We start from the raw sequence: 19,235 nt of genomic DNA on the forward strand, positions 1-19,235 counted from the left end.
TTACAAAATATAAAAACACAAGAAGCATGAAAATACATGAAAGCATAGGGGTCAGCCGGCAAAACTCGAATCTTATTTGATTCCATTATTAATAGTATCGTGAATCATCGTGCTCATGCTTAATTAATTGGTGTAAATGGATAAATATTTCTCATTAAATTTCTCACAAAATTGGTCCCTTTTATGCTTTTGTTAAAAACACATTTAAAATCTATGATTAACATACCATAATATTATCGCCGTATATCTGTATTTAGCATCTTTCTGATCAAAATAAACTTCAAGTACATATTTTACCTGATAGCGTTTATTTAACGATTACTGTAACTGACCGCAAACTGACCTTGATACCTTAAAGTGTGGTTAAAATTCCACTGATGGAACTACAGCTTGTTTTAAGCTTTAAACATTTACGTGTTTAGCGGTCAATTTCGAAAACAATTTAAATACTTTCGTGAAGGTGTTAATAAAATTACTGAACGACAATACTAATATGATCTTATATTTATGCGTGCACAGAATGCAATATCGTTGTAATTACAAAATATGAGAACACAGCCTTTAAGTACAAACGCTCTCATTGTTCTAAATATAAAGGGGGACAAACTCTGTTTGATGTCGAGAATTGAGCGTCAAACTGTCCTATCTCTCAAACCTGATCAGAGATAGAATTGTTTCATGCTGAATACGCAGTGAAAATCGTTGCTAAACGAATTGTAGTATCCATTTCCATACACTATACTTCCCGAAAATAGAAAGTCGATTCAATAACATATAATGATAATGTGAAATATGTTTGTAGATTGCACATTTTATACTGCGAAAAGTGTCAGGCCTACCAGCGGGAAATTGTATATTCAAATTGATTGGTCGCTTTCAAAGGTCAGGCTAAGGTCAAAAGCTGGCGTATACAGCAACGTCGAAAAAGATGTCAACGTCGATAAGACATTCTTGCAAACAATAACATTTTTAAGACAACAACAACTAGAGAATCTGTGTTATCAAGTTTGTTGATCATACGCGAAATGTACGGTATGTAGAACATTTAAGTTCCATACAAAATTGATATAAAACATTCAATAAATATTGACGTGGTCTGTATTGATAATTCATTTGGGTCATTTGCTCTAAGTTGTTCCTTTCATGTACCGAAACTATAATCTAAAGTCTGCACTGAAAAATAAAAAATTGATAGCCTATACGTTTTGCTCAATGTTAATAATGAGTTAACGATTGCCAGTTGCAAATCGTTATTACCGTCCGATAGCAAAATTAAATTGTATTAATATCATATATCAATATTTCATTTATTTAAGAAATGAAATGTTGATGTTTTTCAAATGCTTTGTAAGAGGTCAATTTATTAAAATTGAAATGTATCGCTTGGTTTTCCTCGTCGTCTGCTTTTACATAGATGACGAAATATCGAATATGTAAACAGGTTGATACAATTTGATAATTGATTACTAAGTCATGATATTGACCTTTATTTTAAAGTGCATATCTATGCAGAGAAATTGAGGATATTTGTTGATCGTATTATTTCTTCATGATTAGTCATATAAATCTTTTTTTGCGAGTGATGGATATTATCGAAATAACAAAAAGAGGTTTTATTCAATGCGTATGTACCATGAATTTATTAAATAGGCAAGTCTTGATCGAGCGTTATTCCATTAAGTGCATTTTGATGGCATGAATATCATTAATATGACGTTATGTGACCACAAACTGATCACACCGCTAATATAGGAAATAACGGCTCTAGTTACTGCATTATTGAAGATAAGTTATATTTTTATTGAATTTTATATTTTATTTTCAATTACATAATAGGTCGACATGGTTATTTACGTATTGTTTAGGCTATTAACATATTCTTTCAAAACCATTCCAACAATAGTTAAACTAAAATCAATTACCACTAGACTGAAGTGAAATGATAAAACATTATTGGTTCGCTCGAGCAAGGATGACATGACTACTTTATAATAGACTGGTATTTTTAACTCATTTACCGTCTTGCATGAACAACATTTGCGACCATTGATGTCACAATCATTAACAAACCGCACACACATTTTCCGGATATTCAAATTCGAATGTATCATTCAATTTAGTTTTCTAAAAAAGGCCGTACCGGAATGAAATCCAAATATGCCAGTTTGCAATTGCGATTTTTTAATGATTATTAAGTCATCGCGTGTATGCGGAATATTTTTTAAAACGTAATTTAAATAGTATTATGCAACAAGAACACTGAATGCAAACGCGTTTAAATAAGTTAAATATTGTTGAAATAAATGTTATGGAGACTTAAATATACTTACACGAAACATTTTTCTTTATATATTCTTTAACGCTCTATGCGGTCATTTCCAACTTACGGAAACGAATATTTATATTGTTACCATATAGCAGTTTTTAAGAAGGGTGATCGTCTTACTTAACCCCCAAATTGTAGCTGATGTAACTGATGTAGCTGATTTAAAAACGTATTATTGGTTCATAGTTTTAAATCATGCGATTCTTGAATATACCTAATTAAATAGCTCGTTTTGACGAAGATATATTATGTTACCTTTTTACGGATATCGCTTTAACCTCCATTGCTGAAGAACCTTATTTTCTACTAAAATAATTGACCCATTGTCAAACGTTTGAATATCTACATTCATTTACATAATGTGATACGGCGTCGTTGTATCAATAAAACTCGCATATATCGTATTTAGAATGAATACATATAAGCGAGTAATATATGGTTCTGTTTTGTTTACCAACAGATCTCGCATTTGGTGTTTCTGAACCTGTTCGCTTACGTGCTGCTGTTTGATCTCACGAGCACTGTATCGACCAAGGAATTCGTGTTAATGACATGGGTACTGACCATATTGGTTGAAGAAATTAGACAGGTAATTCATAGACAGTATCATATGACAATGAAAAATGGACAACAATGTAAATTGGATGTGTAAACAATGAACTTACATTAAATCATAATAAAAATATAATACTAATAATTTTTACATAAATTATTGTTATTCTTGTAGCACACTTAAAACATGTTTCATCACAACACACGTGTATTCGGTGTGGTTAAAATAGTCTTAAGTATAAAGCCTTTATTACAACAGATCGTTTCAAGACACTTGTATAAATTGTATGTTTAAATGTACATTTCAACATCATAGTATGTACATTTATTAAATTCGAAATCAATTGTGTATTGACTTCATACATAAGTTTTTATATTAGATAAAAGCAACAAATGTATTCGAAACTTTTGTACATCTTTTAAAATTCGTATTCTTTTATCTATCTCACATACATGAATACGACTTAATTTATATCACATCAGAGGAAAACAAGCGCAATACTCATACATTTATAATAACCTCCGAGGACTTGAAAAGATGTACCATTCTCGTCTAAAACGGTGCCACCTTGAGGCTGTGTTACAGTTCGTCAATAGCGTGTGTCAGATTGAGCCTCTGTAACAGTTTGTTTATATCTTATTTCACATTGAGTCTGTGTACAAGTCCGTCCATAGCGTGTGCCACCTTGAGGCTGTGTAACAGTCCGTCTATAGCGTATGCCACATTGAGCCTTTGTTAAAGTCTGTTCACAACTTATAACACCTCGATCCTGTGAAACAGTACGTCCATAAAGTGTTCCACCTTGAGGCTGTGTAACAGTCCGTCCTTAGAGGATGCAATTAATTTTGAGCCTGTGTAATAGTCCGTACATAGCGTGTGTCACCTTGATCATGTGTAACAGTCCGTCCATTGAGTGTGTCATCTTGAGATTTTGGAACAGTCTCTTCATAGTGTATGGAATTTTGAGCCTTTGTAATAGTCCGTCCATAGCGTATACAATTTAAGCCTGTGTAACAGTCCGTCCATAGATTATGACATCTTGAGGCTGTGTAACAGTCTTTTCAATAGTGAATGCCATACTGAGCCTGTGAAACAGTCCATCCATAGCGTATGCCATCTTGAGGCTGTATTATAGTCCGTCCGTATCGTATGCCACCTTTAGGCTATGTAACAGTCCGTCCATACCGTATGCCACCTTGAAGCTGTGTAACAGTCCATCCATAGCGTGCGACACATTGAACCTGTGTAACAGCCCGTCAATAGCGTGTGTCACATTGAGCCAGTGTAACATTCCGCCCATGGCGTGTGTCAGCATGAGCCTGTGTAACAGTCCGTCCATAGCGTTTGTCACGTTGAGTCTATGTTTTAGTCCGTCCATAGCGTATGCAACCTTGAGTTAGTGTAAAAGTTCGTTCATAGCGTATGCAACATTGAGCCTGTGTTACAGTCCGTCTATAGCGTGTGCCACCTTTAGGCTGTGTAACAGTCCGTCCATATCATGTGTCACCTTGAGCCTTTGTAACAGTCCGTTCATAGCGTGTGTCACCTTGAGCCTGTCTAACAGTTTTTCCATAACTTATTTCTTATTAAGTCTGTATAACAGTCCGTCTATAGTTATGCCACCTTTAGCCTGTGATCACGGTCCGACCATAGCGTATGCCACCTTTGGCCTATTTAATAGCCCGTCCATAACAGTCCGTCTATGGCGTATGCCACCTTTAGCCTGTGAACACAGTCCGACCATAGCGTATGCCACCTTTGGCCTATTTAATAGCCCGTCCATAGCGTACGCGAACTTGAATCTATGTAACAGTCCGTTTATAGCGTATGCCATGTTGAGCCTGTGTAACAGTCCTTTCATAGCGTGTTCCACATTAAGGCTGTGTACAGTGCGTCCATTACGTATGCCGCATTGAGCCTTTGTTACAGTCTGTCCAAATCTTATAACACCTCGAGCCTGTGTAACAGTCCGTCCATAAAGTGTGCCACCTTGAGGCTGTGTAACAGTCCGTCCATAGCGGATGAAATTTTGAGGCTGTGTAACAGGCCGTCAATAGCGTGTGTCATCCTAAGTCTGTGTAACAGTCCGTCCATAGCGTGTGTCATCTTGAGCCTGTCTAACAGTCCGTCCATAGAGTGTGCCATATTGAGCCTTTAATCAGTCCTTCCATAGCGAATGAAATTTTAAGCCTGTGTAATAGTCCGCCCATAGCGTATAAAAATTTGAGCCTGTGTAACAGTCCGTCTATAGATTATGACATCTTGAGTCTGTGTACAGTCTTTCCATAGCGGATTCCAACCCTTGCCTGTGAAACAGTCCATCCAAAGCGTATGCCATCTTGAGGCTGTATTATAGTCCGTCCATAGCGTATGCTACCTTGAGGCTGTGTAACAGTCCGTCCATAGCGTATGCCACATTGAGGCTGTGTAGCAATCCGTCCACAGCGTATGCCACATCGAGCTTGTGTAACCGTTCCTTCCATAGCGTTTGTCACCTTGAGCCTGTGTACCAGTCCGTCTATATCGTGCGTTATCTTGAGGCTGTGAAATAGTCCATCCATAGCGTATGCCACCGTCAGGCTGTTTAACAGTCCATCCATAGCGTATGCCACCTTGAACCTGTGTAACAGTCCGTCCATATTGTGTGTCATCTTGAGGCTGTGAAACAGTCCATCCATAGCGTATGCCACCGTCAGGCTGTTTAACAGTCCATCCATAGCGTATTCCACATTGAGCCTGTGTAACAGTCCGTCCATAGCGTATGCTACCTTGAGACTGTGTAACAGTCCGTCCATAGCTTTTGCCATATTGAGGCTGTGTAACAGTCCGTTCATAGCGTGTGTCACCTTGATCTTCTGTAACAGTCCGTCCATAGCGGTTGTCACCTTTAACCTGTGAAACAGTCCGTCCATATCGTGCGTCATCTTGAGGCTGTGTAACAGTCCGTCCAAAGCGTATGCCACCTTCAGTCTGTTTAACAGTCCGTCCATAGCTTATGCCACATTGACCCTATGTAACAGTCCGTCTATAGCGTGTGTACCTTGAGCCTGTGTAACAGTGCCACCTTGGGCCTGTGTAATAGTCCGTCCATAGCGTGTGATACCTTAAGGCTGTGTAACAGTCCGTCCATAGCGTATGCCACCTTGAGGCTGTGTAACAGGCCGTCCATAGCGTATGCCATATTGAGGCTGTGTAACAGTCCGTCCATGGCGTGTGTCACCTTGAGCCTATGTTACAATACGTCCAAAGCGCGTGTCTCCTTGAGCCTGTGTAACAGTCCGTTAAGAGCGTTTGCCATCTTGAGGCTGTGTAACAGTCCATCAATTGCGTGTGTCACCTTGAGGCTATATAAAAGCTGTCCATAGCGTGTGTCACCATGAGCCTATGTAACAGTCCGTCCCCAGCGTGTGTTACATTGAGCCTGTGTAAGAGTCCGTCCATATCGTGTGTCATCTTGTTGCTGTGTAACAGTCCGTCAACAGCTTATAACAAATTGAGTCTGTGTAACAGTCCCTCCATAGCGTATGCCACCTTGAAACTGTGTAACAGTCCGTCCATAGCGTATGCCAACTTGAGCCTGTTTAACAGTCCGTCCATAGCGTCAGCCACCATAAGTCTGGTTACAGTCCGTCCATAGCGTATGCCACGTTAAGTCTGTGTAACAGTCCGTCGTTAGAGTATGCCACCCTGAGCCGGTGTAACAGTACGTTAATAGCGTGTGCCATCCTGAGCCTGTGTAAATGCTCGCCCATAACGTATGCCACCTTGAGGCTGTATAATAATCCGTCCATAGCTTATGGCACACTGAGCCTGTTGATCTAAAGTAATGCCACCCAAAATATGTGTGAAAGTCCATCCGCATCTGGACAGAATGTTACACAGCCTCAAGATGGCAAACGCTATGGACGGACTGTTACACAGCCTCAATGGCGCACACGCTATGGACGGACTGCTGCACAGCTCAATGTGACATACGCTATGGACGGATTGCAACATGGACTCAAGTTAGCATACACTATGGACGGATTGTTACACAGGCTGAAGTTGGCATACGATATGGACTGATTATTATACAGGCTGAAAGTGGCATACGCTATGGACCGACTGTGTTTACAAGCTGAAGTTGGCATACGCTATGGACGGACCGTTACCAAGACTCAATGTGGCATAAGTTGAGGACAAAATGTTACAAAGACTCATTGTGACATACGCTATATATTGACGATTAGTAAACAGGCTCAGTGTGTCATAAGTAATGGATGGATTGTTACACAAGTTAATGGTAACATGAAACATGGGCGGTTACACTGACGGATAGTGTTATAAGCAATTGGTTGTCAGTTTCGTGAAAGTGTCAAAATCATTTGCTGGACTGCCATACAGGCTAATGATGGCATACGCTATGGATGAACCATAGGCTTTTGAGAAACACGAAAAAGAAACTCAATTTCAAGACTAAACCATATATCCATTGGTACTTTGAATGAAGTTATCACGAGCTTCTGTTCATTAAAATTGGAAGAAATGAACGTATTTGTTTGATTTAAAAACGTTGCACTATCGCAAACAAATTCCTTTATACTGAATGGATGTATTATGTTGGGTTGATATTGTGTATAAATAAATTATTTTAATTTCAAGTATGTTAACATGTATTTGTATGCCCTAGTTAAAATTGCGATTATCAAGACACTAAACAGGAAGACGTTTGTACTAACAATCGTCCTGTTTTTTTACATGGATTTTAACACTTTCATACACGCCTCTTTTTCAAACAATATGGCGACTTGATTTTACCAGGTGAGCGAACATAAACATAGTCATATACGATGAATGACGCTCCTATTGTTTGTTGTAGATGCATCAGATATATCATATGCCTGGTTATGAGAAGGCTATTCGGTGTATGCAGCGAATCAGAAAATTGAAGAGTTACTTTTCGGAAGGATGGAACTGCATCGATTTATTTACGATCGCTATGTTTTTACTGGGATTCGGACTGCGATTCATACAATTTCGAGACACATCGTATGATTGGCCCAGAGTCGTGCTTGCTGTCGATTTTATCGCGTTCTTCTTCAGACTCGCTCACATATTCTCTGTCCGAGAAACCCTTGGCCCGAAACTAATTATGATTCGGCGGATGGTGAGTGCATAATTTGTGAACATGGCTGAATACACATCACATGTAGCAATATTAAATAAATGTTGCTAATTTGATTACATGTTTTACACGCTTTTGATCTAAAGATCTCAAATCATTTCATATTATTTAGTTTAGAGAAATATTGTCGATTTGAGTTCCTTGAAAACAATTACTGTGTGATATATAAAATTGTCACGAAACAACAAATATTTTCAAAATTCATAGTATAACCGGTGGTATACTTTTGTGAACTTTTTATTAAACCTTATCATTTCACTCGTTCTAGAGTTATATGAACTTTTTTTATCATCCAATGGTATTCGCAACTCATTGAAACAGTTTATTCTGCACTAATTTTGCATGGTTTTGTCAGAGATATGCAACACCTAAACTTGCTGTAGAAAATTTAATAGCTATTGTCCTCATGAGGCCACTTTATTGTTTTAAGTCTTACATGCATAATGAAATAGCCAAATCAGAAGTGCGATTTCCCTCAGTTATATCATTGTTTAATTTTAGGTACAAGACCTAATGTATTTCTTGGTAATTATGGCTGTGTTTTTATTGGCTTACGCCATTGCCTCGTGTTCCATTCTCTACCCCAATGCTCCACTTACCTGGAAAACTGCTAGACAAATAACTTGGAAGCCTTACTGGCATCTTTATGGGGAACTCTTTCTAGAGGATATGGAAGGTACTTAATTAAATGTATCGAGCTCTATGTTATTAACGTATTTGTGACGTGAGTGCATCAATTCCTTACATAAAGATGATTGTGTATTTTATGTAGATAAAAGACAAAATATGTAGAACCATGCATATAAATGCCTGCTATATTTGATTCACGCAAATAATACTAATACTACTACCAATCATAATAAGTATACTAATAAATATGGTAATACTAATAATGATGAAAATAATAGAAACGATACTAATAATAATAATTATTATAATAATAACAACAACAGTAATAATAATCATCATATTAATAACAATAATAATAATCATAATACTAGTCCGTTTAGATATACTATATATATAGGATCTGGAACGAGTTGTCATATCCTACCATAATTTATTTAACGAGTTCAGGAATTTTGTTAGTAAGCGAGCCTTTGGCGAGCTTACTTACGATTATCCTGGACATGTTTAATAAAATATGGTATGACATGACAACGAGTGTCAGATCTTTTTTATCACATGCTTTAAAATGAGCAAATCAAATACATGTTTACGCAAACATAATGATAAATCCCGAATGTTGTTTACATTTCGCGACGTCATTTGACGTTGCAAAGTCATTTCAGCAAAATAACACAATGCGATTGGTCAATCGAACAAAAACTAAGCCAATGAAAACGCTTTAAAAGTATATTACACATGTGTAAGATCAAAATATTTGTAGTGGTTATATTACATGGGAAACAGGGTGCTAAATGTGATAAAATTATTTATCATACAGATCATTAACCAATAGCTCTATGATTTGATGGTTGAATATAATCAGTGCAAAATTCCAGCAACAGCGATTTATAAACATTTTTTTCTAAAAGATTCAACGGATTGTGGAAATGACACTAGCCTTTGGACGAACGGAACAAGTCCACGCTGCCCAACCGAGACCGGCAGGTTTTTTGGTCCCATTCTTATGGGAGTTTACCTGTTGTTTTCAAATATCCTGCTTCTCAACCTTCTTATTGCAATTTTTAGGTATGTACAAATAGAACACAGATCTTACTCTTAAATAAATAGTCAAGTGATATTGTATTTATTAATATTTGAATAGCTCAAAAAGCCTGCTGTGCCAAGATATGAAAATAATTGCATTTATCATAATTCATATAAATTGTTCGCAGTAGTACGTCCATTTCCGATCATAAGTAAATGAAATAAATAGTAATACAATTAATTTTTATTTCCAGTAACACATTTACTAAAATTCATGAGGAATCAGACAAGATTTGGTGTTTCCAGAGATACGTTATGACAAAGGAATACGCACTACGGCCTGTAATATGTCCTCCTGTGAATGTATTTTGGCACATATACCAGCTTTTCCAATGTTGTCTACATAAGTGTACACATGAGCTCTTAGATGATCCTTTCCGTAAGTACCATACGACAGCTATAGAAAAGATTTAGTAGAATTTAGAGGTATATTGCATATTAGATTTAAATAGTATGCATGGAAAGAAAAGATATGTAAACAACCTAAAATTAGTGTCAAATGACATATTTTTTTTGGTGTGTAATATTGTGTAAATGTCGCTTTTAAAGAGAGCCACGTCGTGTTGTAGGATTGAAAATTCAACCAATATCAGAATCTTTTTTATATAATTAACCCTTGACCACTGGATTGAGAAGCTACAGTTTTTTCATGATTAACAATAACACGATGTACAAGTCTTTGTTTGCGCCCATTTAGGTCTGTACGTGTGCACGTTATGGTCTTCATGTGCAAAAACACGTGTATTTATGTGTGTATGAGCAGGTCTTAGCATTTGCACGTCCACGTCTTAACGTGCGACTGTTCAGTTCATCCAGTGCGCAATTGTAAATTTTACAGATTATCGGTTTGATTTTAATTCAATTAAATAATCTAAAATACATAGAGCTACTTACTGTTATTTTAAAATATTGTAATTCATAATTAATGTTAAAATGTTAATATCATTGAAAACTATTACGTTAGTGCGAAATACATTAAATAATATAAAAAATATTCAAAAACAACGGTGACACCCTTTTAAGTCCTAAGTATAACGTAGCAAGTTATATTTTAACCACAACTAACATAGTCGAGCTTTGCCGATCCATCAACGTTAAAAGTTACCATGGAGTTCCACCAAATTATTAAGTCAATATCACGACGTACTAAATCGATCTTATGGAACTGTTCGTCAATTCCATAATTATCTAAGTCGTTCATACGATTAATTTTAATACTTGCATTTGTGCCATTATATCAAACACGGGTGCGTAAAACAATAATTGAATACTGTAAATGTTTAAAAACGGATAAAAAAGGCATATGTTGATTTATCCACATATCGCCCGTGTAAAATATATACGGTCAAAGCCACGTTCGTAATTATACCGACTTGAATGCGCGTTTTTTGTTTCGATCACTAACTCGAAGCCCACGTGCAGCTCACGCATTACTGTTCAATCATTATAACCGAATCGCAAACAGTATTTAACAAGGTTTTGACATTTCGAGTTTGCCTTTATAAAACGCCCATAAACCTTGCACAATATACGGGAACTACGGCATGCCCATGTTTGTACCGGATGAAGAGTTCAACGGCCTTCATGACATTTTATAGATTCTGACTGTTACCAATTTAGCTATAATTAAATCAATAGGTAAACATGCAAAACACTTAGTAACCAGGATACCTAAGTTGTGATTAATTCGTACATTTTTTTTTAAATTATCACCAATTTGCGTAATTTTGTGAATGTGTATGCTACCGAAAGGGAGGGCATATAATCGCGACTTTGCCCGTCCGTTCGATTAATAAGTTAGAAGAATTTATATTGCGTGGGTCAAAAACAAATTAACCAATAATCACGTCCGTGATGGTGACACTTGATATATAGCATCCATATAGTGTGGACATACGCATTAAGTTCAGGTCGTTCTTGTCCAATGATAAGTTAGAGAGTAATTGCTGTTTGATTATTACTATGTTACTGCTCGAAACCGAGCGAGATCAAATACACTAATGATCCGAATTGGATGAAACTTGATATGCAGCATCCCAAATGGGTACACGTGCGCATAGTTGCCAGTTCTTTCCGTTCAAATGTATTTTTGGGAGTTATTTCCCTTTGATAATTGTTAAGGCACTTGCTAATGGATTTTCGATTTGTAATGCCGTACGGCCCCGTTGATTTTTCCGGGAGTAATTGCATTTGAATAATAATAACATTCTGCGTTCGATTTCGAATACGTATTATCATAAGTCTATGTATCTCCAGGTGCAGCATCTCTATTAGGTGGACATGCGCATATAGTTCCAATTTGTTTCGCTAAATAATGTTTAGGAGTGGTATTACCGTTTGATGTTTTATACATGTATGAGATTGTCTAATGAATTGCATGTTTCTGTGTCACATCACATCAACTTTTGATACGAGTTTGCTGAAAACTGTATATGCAGTATCCCTAGATGTTTAACAAGGGCATACTCCTATGTCCTTTCGCCCCAGTTATTCTTCAAAAAGTGATTGCCGCTTGAATAATAATACGATTAAACACGATTAACTCCAGGCTTTTTCTGATATTCGTGTTATATTTGTGTGACACTGCCAGGTAAATGTTCTTCGCGGTCGAATATAATAACATTCTAGTACACTACGTCTACCGCGATTTCTGCCTAAAACACAATCCCACCGTGGACAAATTTTCGTCAGCGTGGACAATCACCGTGGTCTGAAGGTGGTTCCATCGTGATAGATCGCGGTAACAGTGGTTGAGCACCGCGGACGTTATCGGGAAATTGATCTCACGGTGGACCAACGCGATCGCGGTGCACCACCGCGGCCACGGTGGTTCGCGGGGAATACAGGTAAATTTATAGTTTTTGCATGAAGTTTGACTTGCTGTTTTTGTAAAGAATTGTTTTTGTTAACATTTCGAAAATGCTTTCTCGTTTGTCTTCATATTGCTTTCCAATAATTACATATAAACATGTTACATGTATTTTTATATCAGACTATTTAAGTTAATTTCCTGTTTCTATTGTGACATGTATATATTCGAATACACATTCGAGACTTCGGCAGTAAGTATTCAAATCATTGATATTTTAATGAAAACAAATGAGTTGTTATGTTGACGAGTGACTTTGTATATACATGTTTTATTCAGTAACAAGTTCATTTCGTCACATACTTTAATGAAAAACGTACCCGAAGGAATATTGTGGTAAATGTTGATTTAGTATGTATAAAAGATTTGTCGGTTTGTAATTAGTTTCTGTGAACGTCAGATAAGAGTTTCTTTAAATACCAGTTAAGGTTCTATTCAAATATATCGCCGTCTTGGCGAGTAGATGAGGGTGTGCATATTTGTTCTGGTTGTAATAGAAAATACTGTCAGAAGTGAAAATAGGCGTGCAAATACCATATTTACAGGTATGTTATTTGTAAAAGGATGTGAAGATCACATTCTCTATATTTTATTAGATATTCAAAAATGATAAAGACAGCACATTTTTCATAAATGTTTTTAAAGTAAACAACCATCTTATTCGCATTTTAATACGGACAAAGCATATCATCGTTTTTATTACGTCCTTATTTTCCGAAAAAACATATTATATGTCGTACCTGAAATAAAAGGTAAACAGTTTTAAAAAAGCGCGATGTGATCATATTACTCGTTCAATTAATCGCAATTTCTTATCAACGTTTCTAATCGAGACTGTACATATTCTCTATAGATGTACAATTTATGAAACAGTGATTATCATGAACATCAATCGAATTTCATATTTTACTTAATGATATGAATATTAATATTGTGATAAATATTGATTTACATATTATAAGTAAATCAATAGTGATCATCTTGTTAAGATTCATTCGTAAACGTTGTTTACATATGTATTGAAATGGGCTTGAAAAGCACAGGTATACAAATAGTCACTCGCCAACATGGCAAATGCTTTTTTTTTACATGACTATGATATTTAAAATATCACTTAATTGAATACTTACTGTTGTTGTCTCGAATGTACTCATGTATTCTAAGCAAAACATGTCTCAATAGAAATAGGATATCACTAAAATATTCAAATTACATGTTACCTATTTTAATGAAATTGGTGGCGAGCTTTCTATGTATACGAAGGAGCAAGCATTTTCCAAATGTTAACAAAAACAAAAATATGTAAATAAAAACAGCAAGCCAAATTTCATGCAGAAACAATCAATTGAAACAAAACATAAAGCATGAAACGCAATCTATATTCATGCTCGATGTAAAACACGTCAAATGATTCTATAAAGAGGATAAATGTAATATAAAAGAGTGGAACAAATGCCTGTTTAATATGTAGTATAAATACAAATAAAACAATATAACTTAATGTACATGTTTGTTTTTATGAATCTGTAATCCACGGTGTATCGAGATGACGAAAGTAGTTGCCACGCTGGGCTTAATCACGGTGGTGCGTGGCGGAAGGCATAAATCAGAATGGACGTAGTGTGAACATACTCAAAATATGGATGGTATTTGATACCAATTGTCGATGAAATTCGTAGAAAAATAGTCGCAAAATTATGGGAAATAAAAGCATTGCGTTACAAGTGAGAGAAGAGATTAAAATACATTTTTGATAGCTCTTAGTTAGTGTGATAACCACTTATCACCACTAATAGTTACTCTCTGTGGCCGCATTACACTTGTTTCCGGTATATTATTTTTAGCGACGTCATCAATATAAATTCCCTCGTAAGCACTAAGTATTTGTATTGTTTGTGGTATTCACATCAATGTACAGCCTCATATCATTTTGATGTATGTGAACACTATACTATAAATAAGAATACAATTATATGGTCAGAAAACACACAATTGACATGGATATTTATGAAATATGGGTAATTAAATGACTGTGCAATCCGACACGCATCTCCGAATATTATTGTTTATATGACGCTGACAAAGTATAACTACAAACATACATTTTTACCATGTATATTGAGTACATGTTTTTTCCTGATTTTTGATATCAGTTTGGTAAGTCGGGTTTTAATTTGTCTCAAAACACAAACGTGAATGTCTTGTTCAATGAAGGCGCGAAAATACGTCGCAAACTGAATTTAGTTATGAAATGTGGTTAAAACAACGGATCGTGACTTAGTGTATCTGCAGTGTATATTTTTTTGGAAATATCTTTTGAATGACAGGAAATGCTTTTTAATAAGACAAACGCAAGCCGTAGGGATAGCCACTTCTCCATCATATCTTAAAGAAATACTTGAACGCTTCCCGACACTTGCAAAGTTTTCCTTATTATGATTTTTAAATCGTATGAAACATGAAAGAATGGTAACCGCAACTAATTCAGATGGTGTCAAGTTAATTAAAAATAATGGAGCTCATGACGCAAGATTCACGGAGAAAATAAAAGAAACAATATGGCGTCATTTTAATATACAGTCCGTCCCCTACTTCCGGTCACCCCTCATCGCCGGTCGCCCCATGTAGGCGGCCGGTCTGTGCCGCGACCGTCGATAAACACTTTATAATGCACCCCTCTTTAGCGGTAACCCCGTTTCTCCGGCCAGCGGCCAGCAATTTTGCATCCCAAATGTTAAATTCCCCCCCATATGAGTGGTCACGCGCGAGTAAGTCAATCATGTACACTGGCAAAATTACACCGACGCAACGGCGAAAAAATCGATACGTACTTCCAGTCCGCGGTTTAGGCTCTGCAGTACTGAAGCGTTTTGCAGACTGAAAGTTTTGACAGCCAGTTTGCAAATTGCAATTAAATAGCGGCAGATTATCGGGTTATCGGGTTAAAAGCAATATGCGACCGTTTGATCTTTTTGTTTCCGCACATGCGAATATCATCTATTAGTACTGGAAAAGAGATTCTTAATTTATAATTGATTATTTGTAGCACAATTGAATGTAACGTGCTAACAGACACAGTTAAATTGAAACATTTCACTTATGTAAACGTTCCGTATTACTATTATAGATTAAATCTTAATATAATGTTTGATATATAACACTGTACACTTATTTCGCTATAATTTAATAGAGCGTGTTTTACCATTACACTGTTCAATTTCCCGGATTGATTTTTGAACATTATGCTCGAGTGTGTCACAATAAGCCTTAAACTATTGATGTAATCAATTGCACAAACAATGCTTTAAGTAAACATAAGACTCGACACGTAACTAGTGTAGAGTTAACAACACTTGAGTTCCATTTTTGTCTGTGAAGAACAAACAGTTTTTTTTTATTATTGAACTATTCAGAAACCAAGACAAAACTTTAAATAAGAACATTAAACAATATATCTAACTTAAACTTGAGACAAAAGTAATTAATGCTTCTTAAGAAATCTCTGAGTTGAGCTTGACAAATGGGTAAATAAATATTGAATTTTACCTCACTGACAACTGTCTAATGCTGCTAACGATGAAAATCGAAGAGTATGCACTTACAAATTATGTAAAAAATCATCTTGACTTAAACATTTAACGCAAAAAGAACACAAAAACTTTGGTTGAAAAAAAAACGCAATTATCGTAATAGAATTTAAAATATTTAATTCAACGTACATTTTTTCTTTGATTTTCCTCATAAGTTTTTATCACGATTAAATAATAATGAAGTTGTAATTTTTAAACAGTTTGTTCATTTATGACTTAGATATTAAATATGTTACAGATGTTCTTTACGACGACACGAAGAGCGTGGCGCTCGATTTCCGGCGAATCAGCCTAAGTGAGTTTATGAAAGGGTCACTAAGCACATATCTAAAACGGAAAGAAACAGACAGTAACGATTCAATGATTACAACGGCAAATGAAAAGTAAGACGGCCCCTTATAGAGACGTATATTGTTTTACTTGCATATCAAAACAATGTTCTGTACCAATTGAATATTTTAGAATGAACAGTCAGCATTGCAGAAAAATTAGCTCTGCGCTATAGCAGATATTTAATGAGCAGTGTACAGTAAAGTTGCATCCCTGGTTTGAAAATGTGTAGTTCTCTAAAAAGCCAGATTATTGCAAAGGCATCGAAAGCGCATATAAACGAGGGATGATCCATATATTCTTAGATGTTTTATAAAACCAGGGGGGGGGGCATGCGTAAACTGGAGCTTACTGGGTTTAAGTGAGGTTAGCTGGAACTTTCTTCCAGATGGCGTCGTGTTCATGTTTTTTGTGAAGGAGAAGCGGATATTTTTACCGGTAAGCCACGTTATATTTATATTTCTTTAAAATGAAAACGCCATTTCGCTACTACAGTGTTTGCACTTCCTTCGGTTTTTGTTTTAAGTAGTCGAGTCATTATATGACAAAATACCACCCAACTCCAAAACAAATTGCTACAAAAGGTTTTTAAACTGATTTTGGTAGGGTAGGAGGTCCTTTATAACATAGCAAACGTATACCATAATCGAACAATCGGAAAGTGTTTTTTTTTCAAGATGGCGTCCAAGATGGCCGCTTAAACATATTAATGATGATAACTGTGTGGCTATTCCCTCAACTTTCATTATTTTGTGTCTATACTTGAGTTTCGGGGGCCAAATAACACATTAAGATAATAAAAAATATGTTAGTATTTTATGTAACAGAGAAATCCAACATGTCGTTTAAATGACCGCTTACACATTGACAGCAAATGCATAACTATTGACTCAAACGTGTTATTATTATTTTTTCGTAATTTTATAATTAACAGTATTTCATGTTTTGATTTAAATTTAAATCCCCAGTAAAATCGTGAATACACTATTTTGATCTTGAAGCTTAAGCGTCATAAACGACAAAATATAAATACATACCACCATTTTACAAACATATCAGGCCTGCGTGTGCTGTGTGCTATACACTGCCTGATACTTATTTTTAGAGGTTGTGTCAGCAATGCCAGTATATTGGGCCCATTCTTTGTACATTGCACCATTTTAAATCAGAGCATCAAACAAGTTATTATTTTTATGAGTGCGATCACATCCAGAAAACATTTGTGTCCAAAATGCAAGAAGGAGTAGGGGATTTAAAAAAATAACTGGGTTGCTATTTAGTGGAAGGGAGTGAATTGAATACATAAAGCTATTGTGAAGCGGAAGGATGATCTTGTAATTGAGACTTGTACTAAAGATCATAAAAAATGTCGTAAGCAGTACACACGTGATAAAAACATTAACAGTTAAGTTGCCAAACACAGTTGTAGTTCTGTCCAAAAGAGAACCACAAGGCAATAAAGTGGAGGCTTGAAAGTAATAAAGACTGCATAGTATTTGGTTGTAATGTTGAATTGGACTAAAGGCATTTTAGCTGGGTACGTACTGACCAATAAGTGGATACTATTTTAGAGGTTTGTGATTTCCATTCAAATGAGTGGGGACTTAAGTGACTGTAAAGGGCCGGATTTAATACTACTTGACAGATTTACATGCAGCAGACTTTATCATCGTTCATGTAGTGGGCATTGTCGGTCCTTCAAATCTGTTCCGATAGCAAACGCAGAAAATCTCGTCGTCCTTAAGATTACGTTAAGTATTAAGCATTTCATAAGACGAGTTCACACCTAGAAAAACACAGTTAGGAACAACTTGATATTACGTCTTTAAGAAAAATAATGCGAGGGTACCTTTGCAAGCCTGATTCGGAACCAAATGACGATTACACTTTGAAAAAGCATCTTAAAACACGTTTCAATGATATTATTTATTTTTCCGAAGGAAAAGGTTTGGACGATATTGTTACGATAAAACAACACACATCGCAATTATTGAGATCATATTACAAGCGAAAGTGTGAGGAATTATATGAGTTCCAGAAACGTGCTATCACTGAAACTGCTACTAGATTAATCAAACGTGATATTAAGTATGAGGTTATTACCTTGACGAATCGGTATCCGATTAGTGAGGATTTAAAACTTGAGTCAGCTCTATCATTTCTTCCGACTAATCTGATACACTACTACATTATGCTATGGAAAAGACACAAGACTCAAGGTTACGGCAGTTGGTCATGCTATTATTAAAGTAGTTCGTCCACGAGCTGTCATTGCACCCCTACAAGTGGGTCTTGCTGAAAAAATCCATCATCTATGTCGTTCAAAGTTCATGTTCGATACTCTTCAATAAATGGGATTGTGTTGTTCATATTCAGAAGTTATGAGCGAATTTTGTGGAGCCTGATGTCTTGGGAAGTGATATTGATTTGTTGGAGATGTCTGTTCTTTTTGCCGCCGATAATATTGACCACAATTTTGGCCTTTGAAGGCCAAGGTACTTTTCATGGGAAGGGAACATGGACAAAACAGACCTAAGAGCTGAATACTAGAAATAAGACAAAAAATTCTATCTTGAAATGCTTGTCATGAGGTACAGTTCGTGGACCTGCCGTGATTTCTGTATTATGAAAAGAGGGTCGATATTTTGTGGGAAGTCTGCTTCAGCTTCAGGAAGGCATCACCGATTGGC

General features: G+C 36.1%; 1 protein-coding gene across 1 annotated transcript in view; it reads left to right on the plus strand.

Moving 5' to 3' along the window:
• Positions 1-19,235, plus strand: part of LOC127836819 (transient receptor potential cation channel subfamily M member 8-like) — a 209,662-nt gene that overhangs the window by 168,053 nt on the left and 22,374 nt on the right. The window contains exons 24-29 of the mRNA XM_052363421.1: positions 2,787-2,915; positions 7,738-8,025; positions 8,545-8,719; positions 9,582-9,738; positions 9,951-10,135; positions 16,454-16,598. Of these exons, the coding sequence (XP_052219381.1) occupies positions 2,787-2,915; positions 7,738-8,025; positions 8,545-8,719; positions 9,582-9,738; positions 9,951-10,135; positions 16,454-16,598 (1,079 nt within the window). The remainder of the gene's footprint in view (positions 1-2,786; positions 2,916-7,737; positions 8,026-8,544; positions 8,720-9,581; positions 9,739-9,950; positions 10,136-16,453; positions 16,599-19,235) is intronic.

This window comes from Dreissena polymorpha, chromosome 7, assembly GCF_020536995.1.
Source record: "Dreissena polymorpha isolate Duluth1 chromosome 7, UMN_Dpol_1.0, whole genome shotgun sequence".
In the NCBI taxonomy this organism is placed as follows: Eukaryota; Metazoa; Mollusca; class Bivalvia; order Myida; family Dreissenidae; genus Dreissena; species Dreissena polymorpha.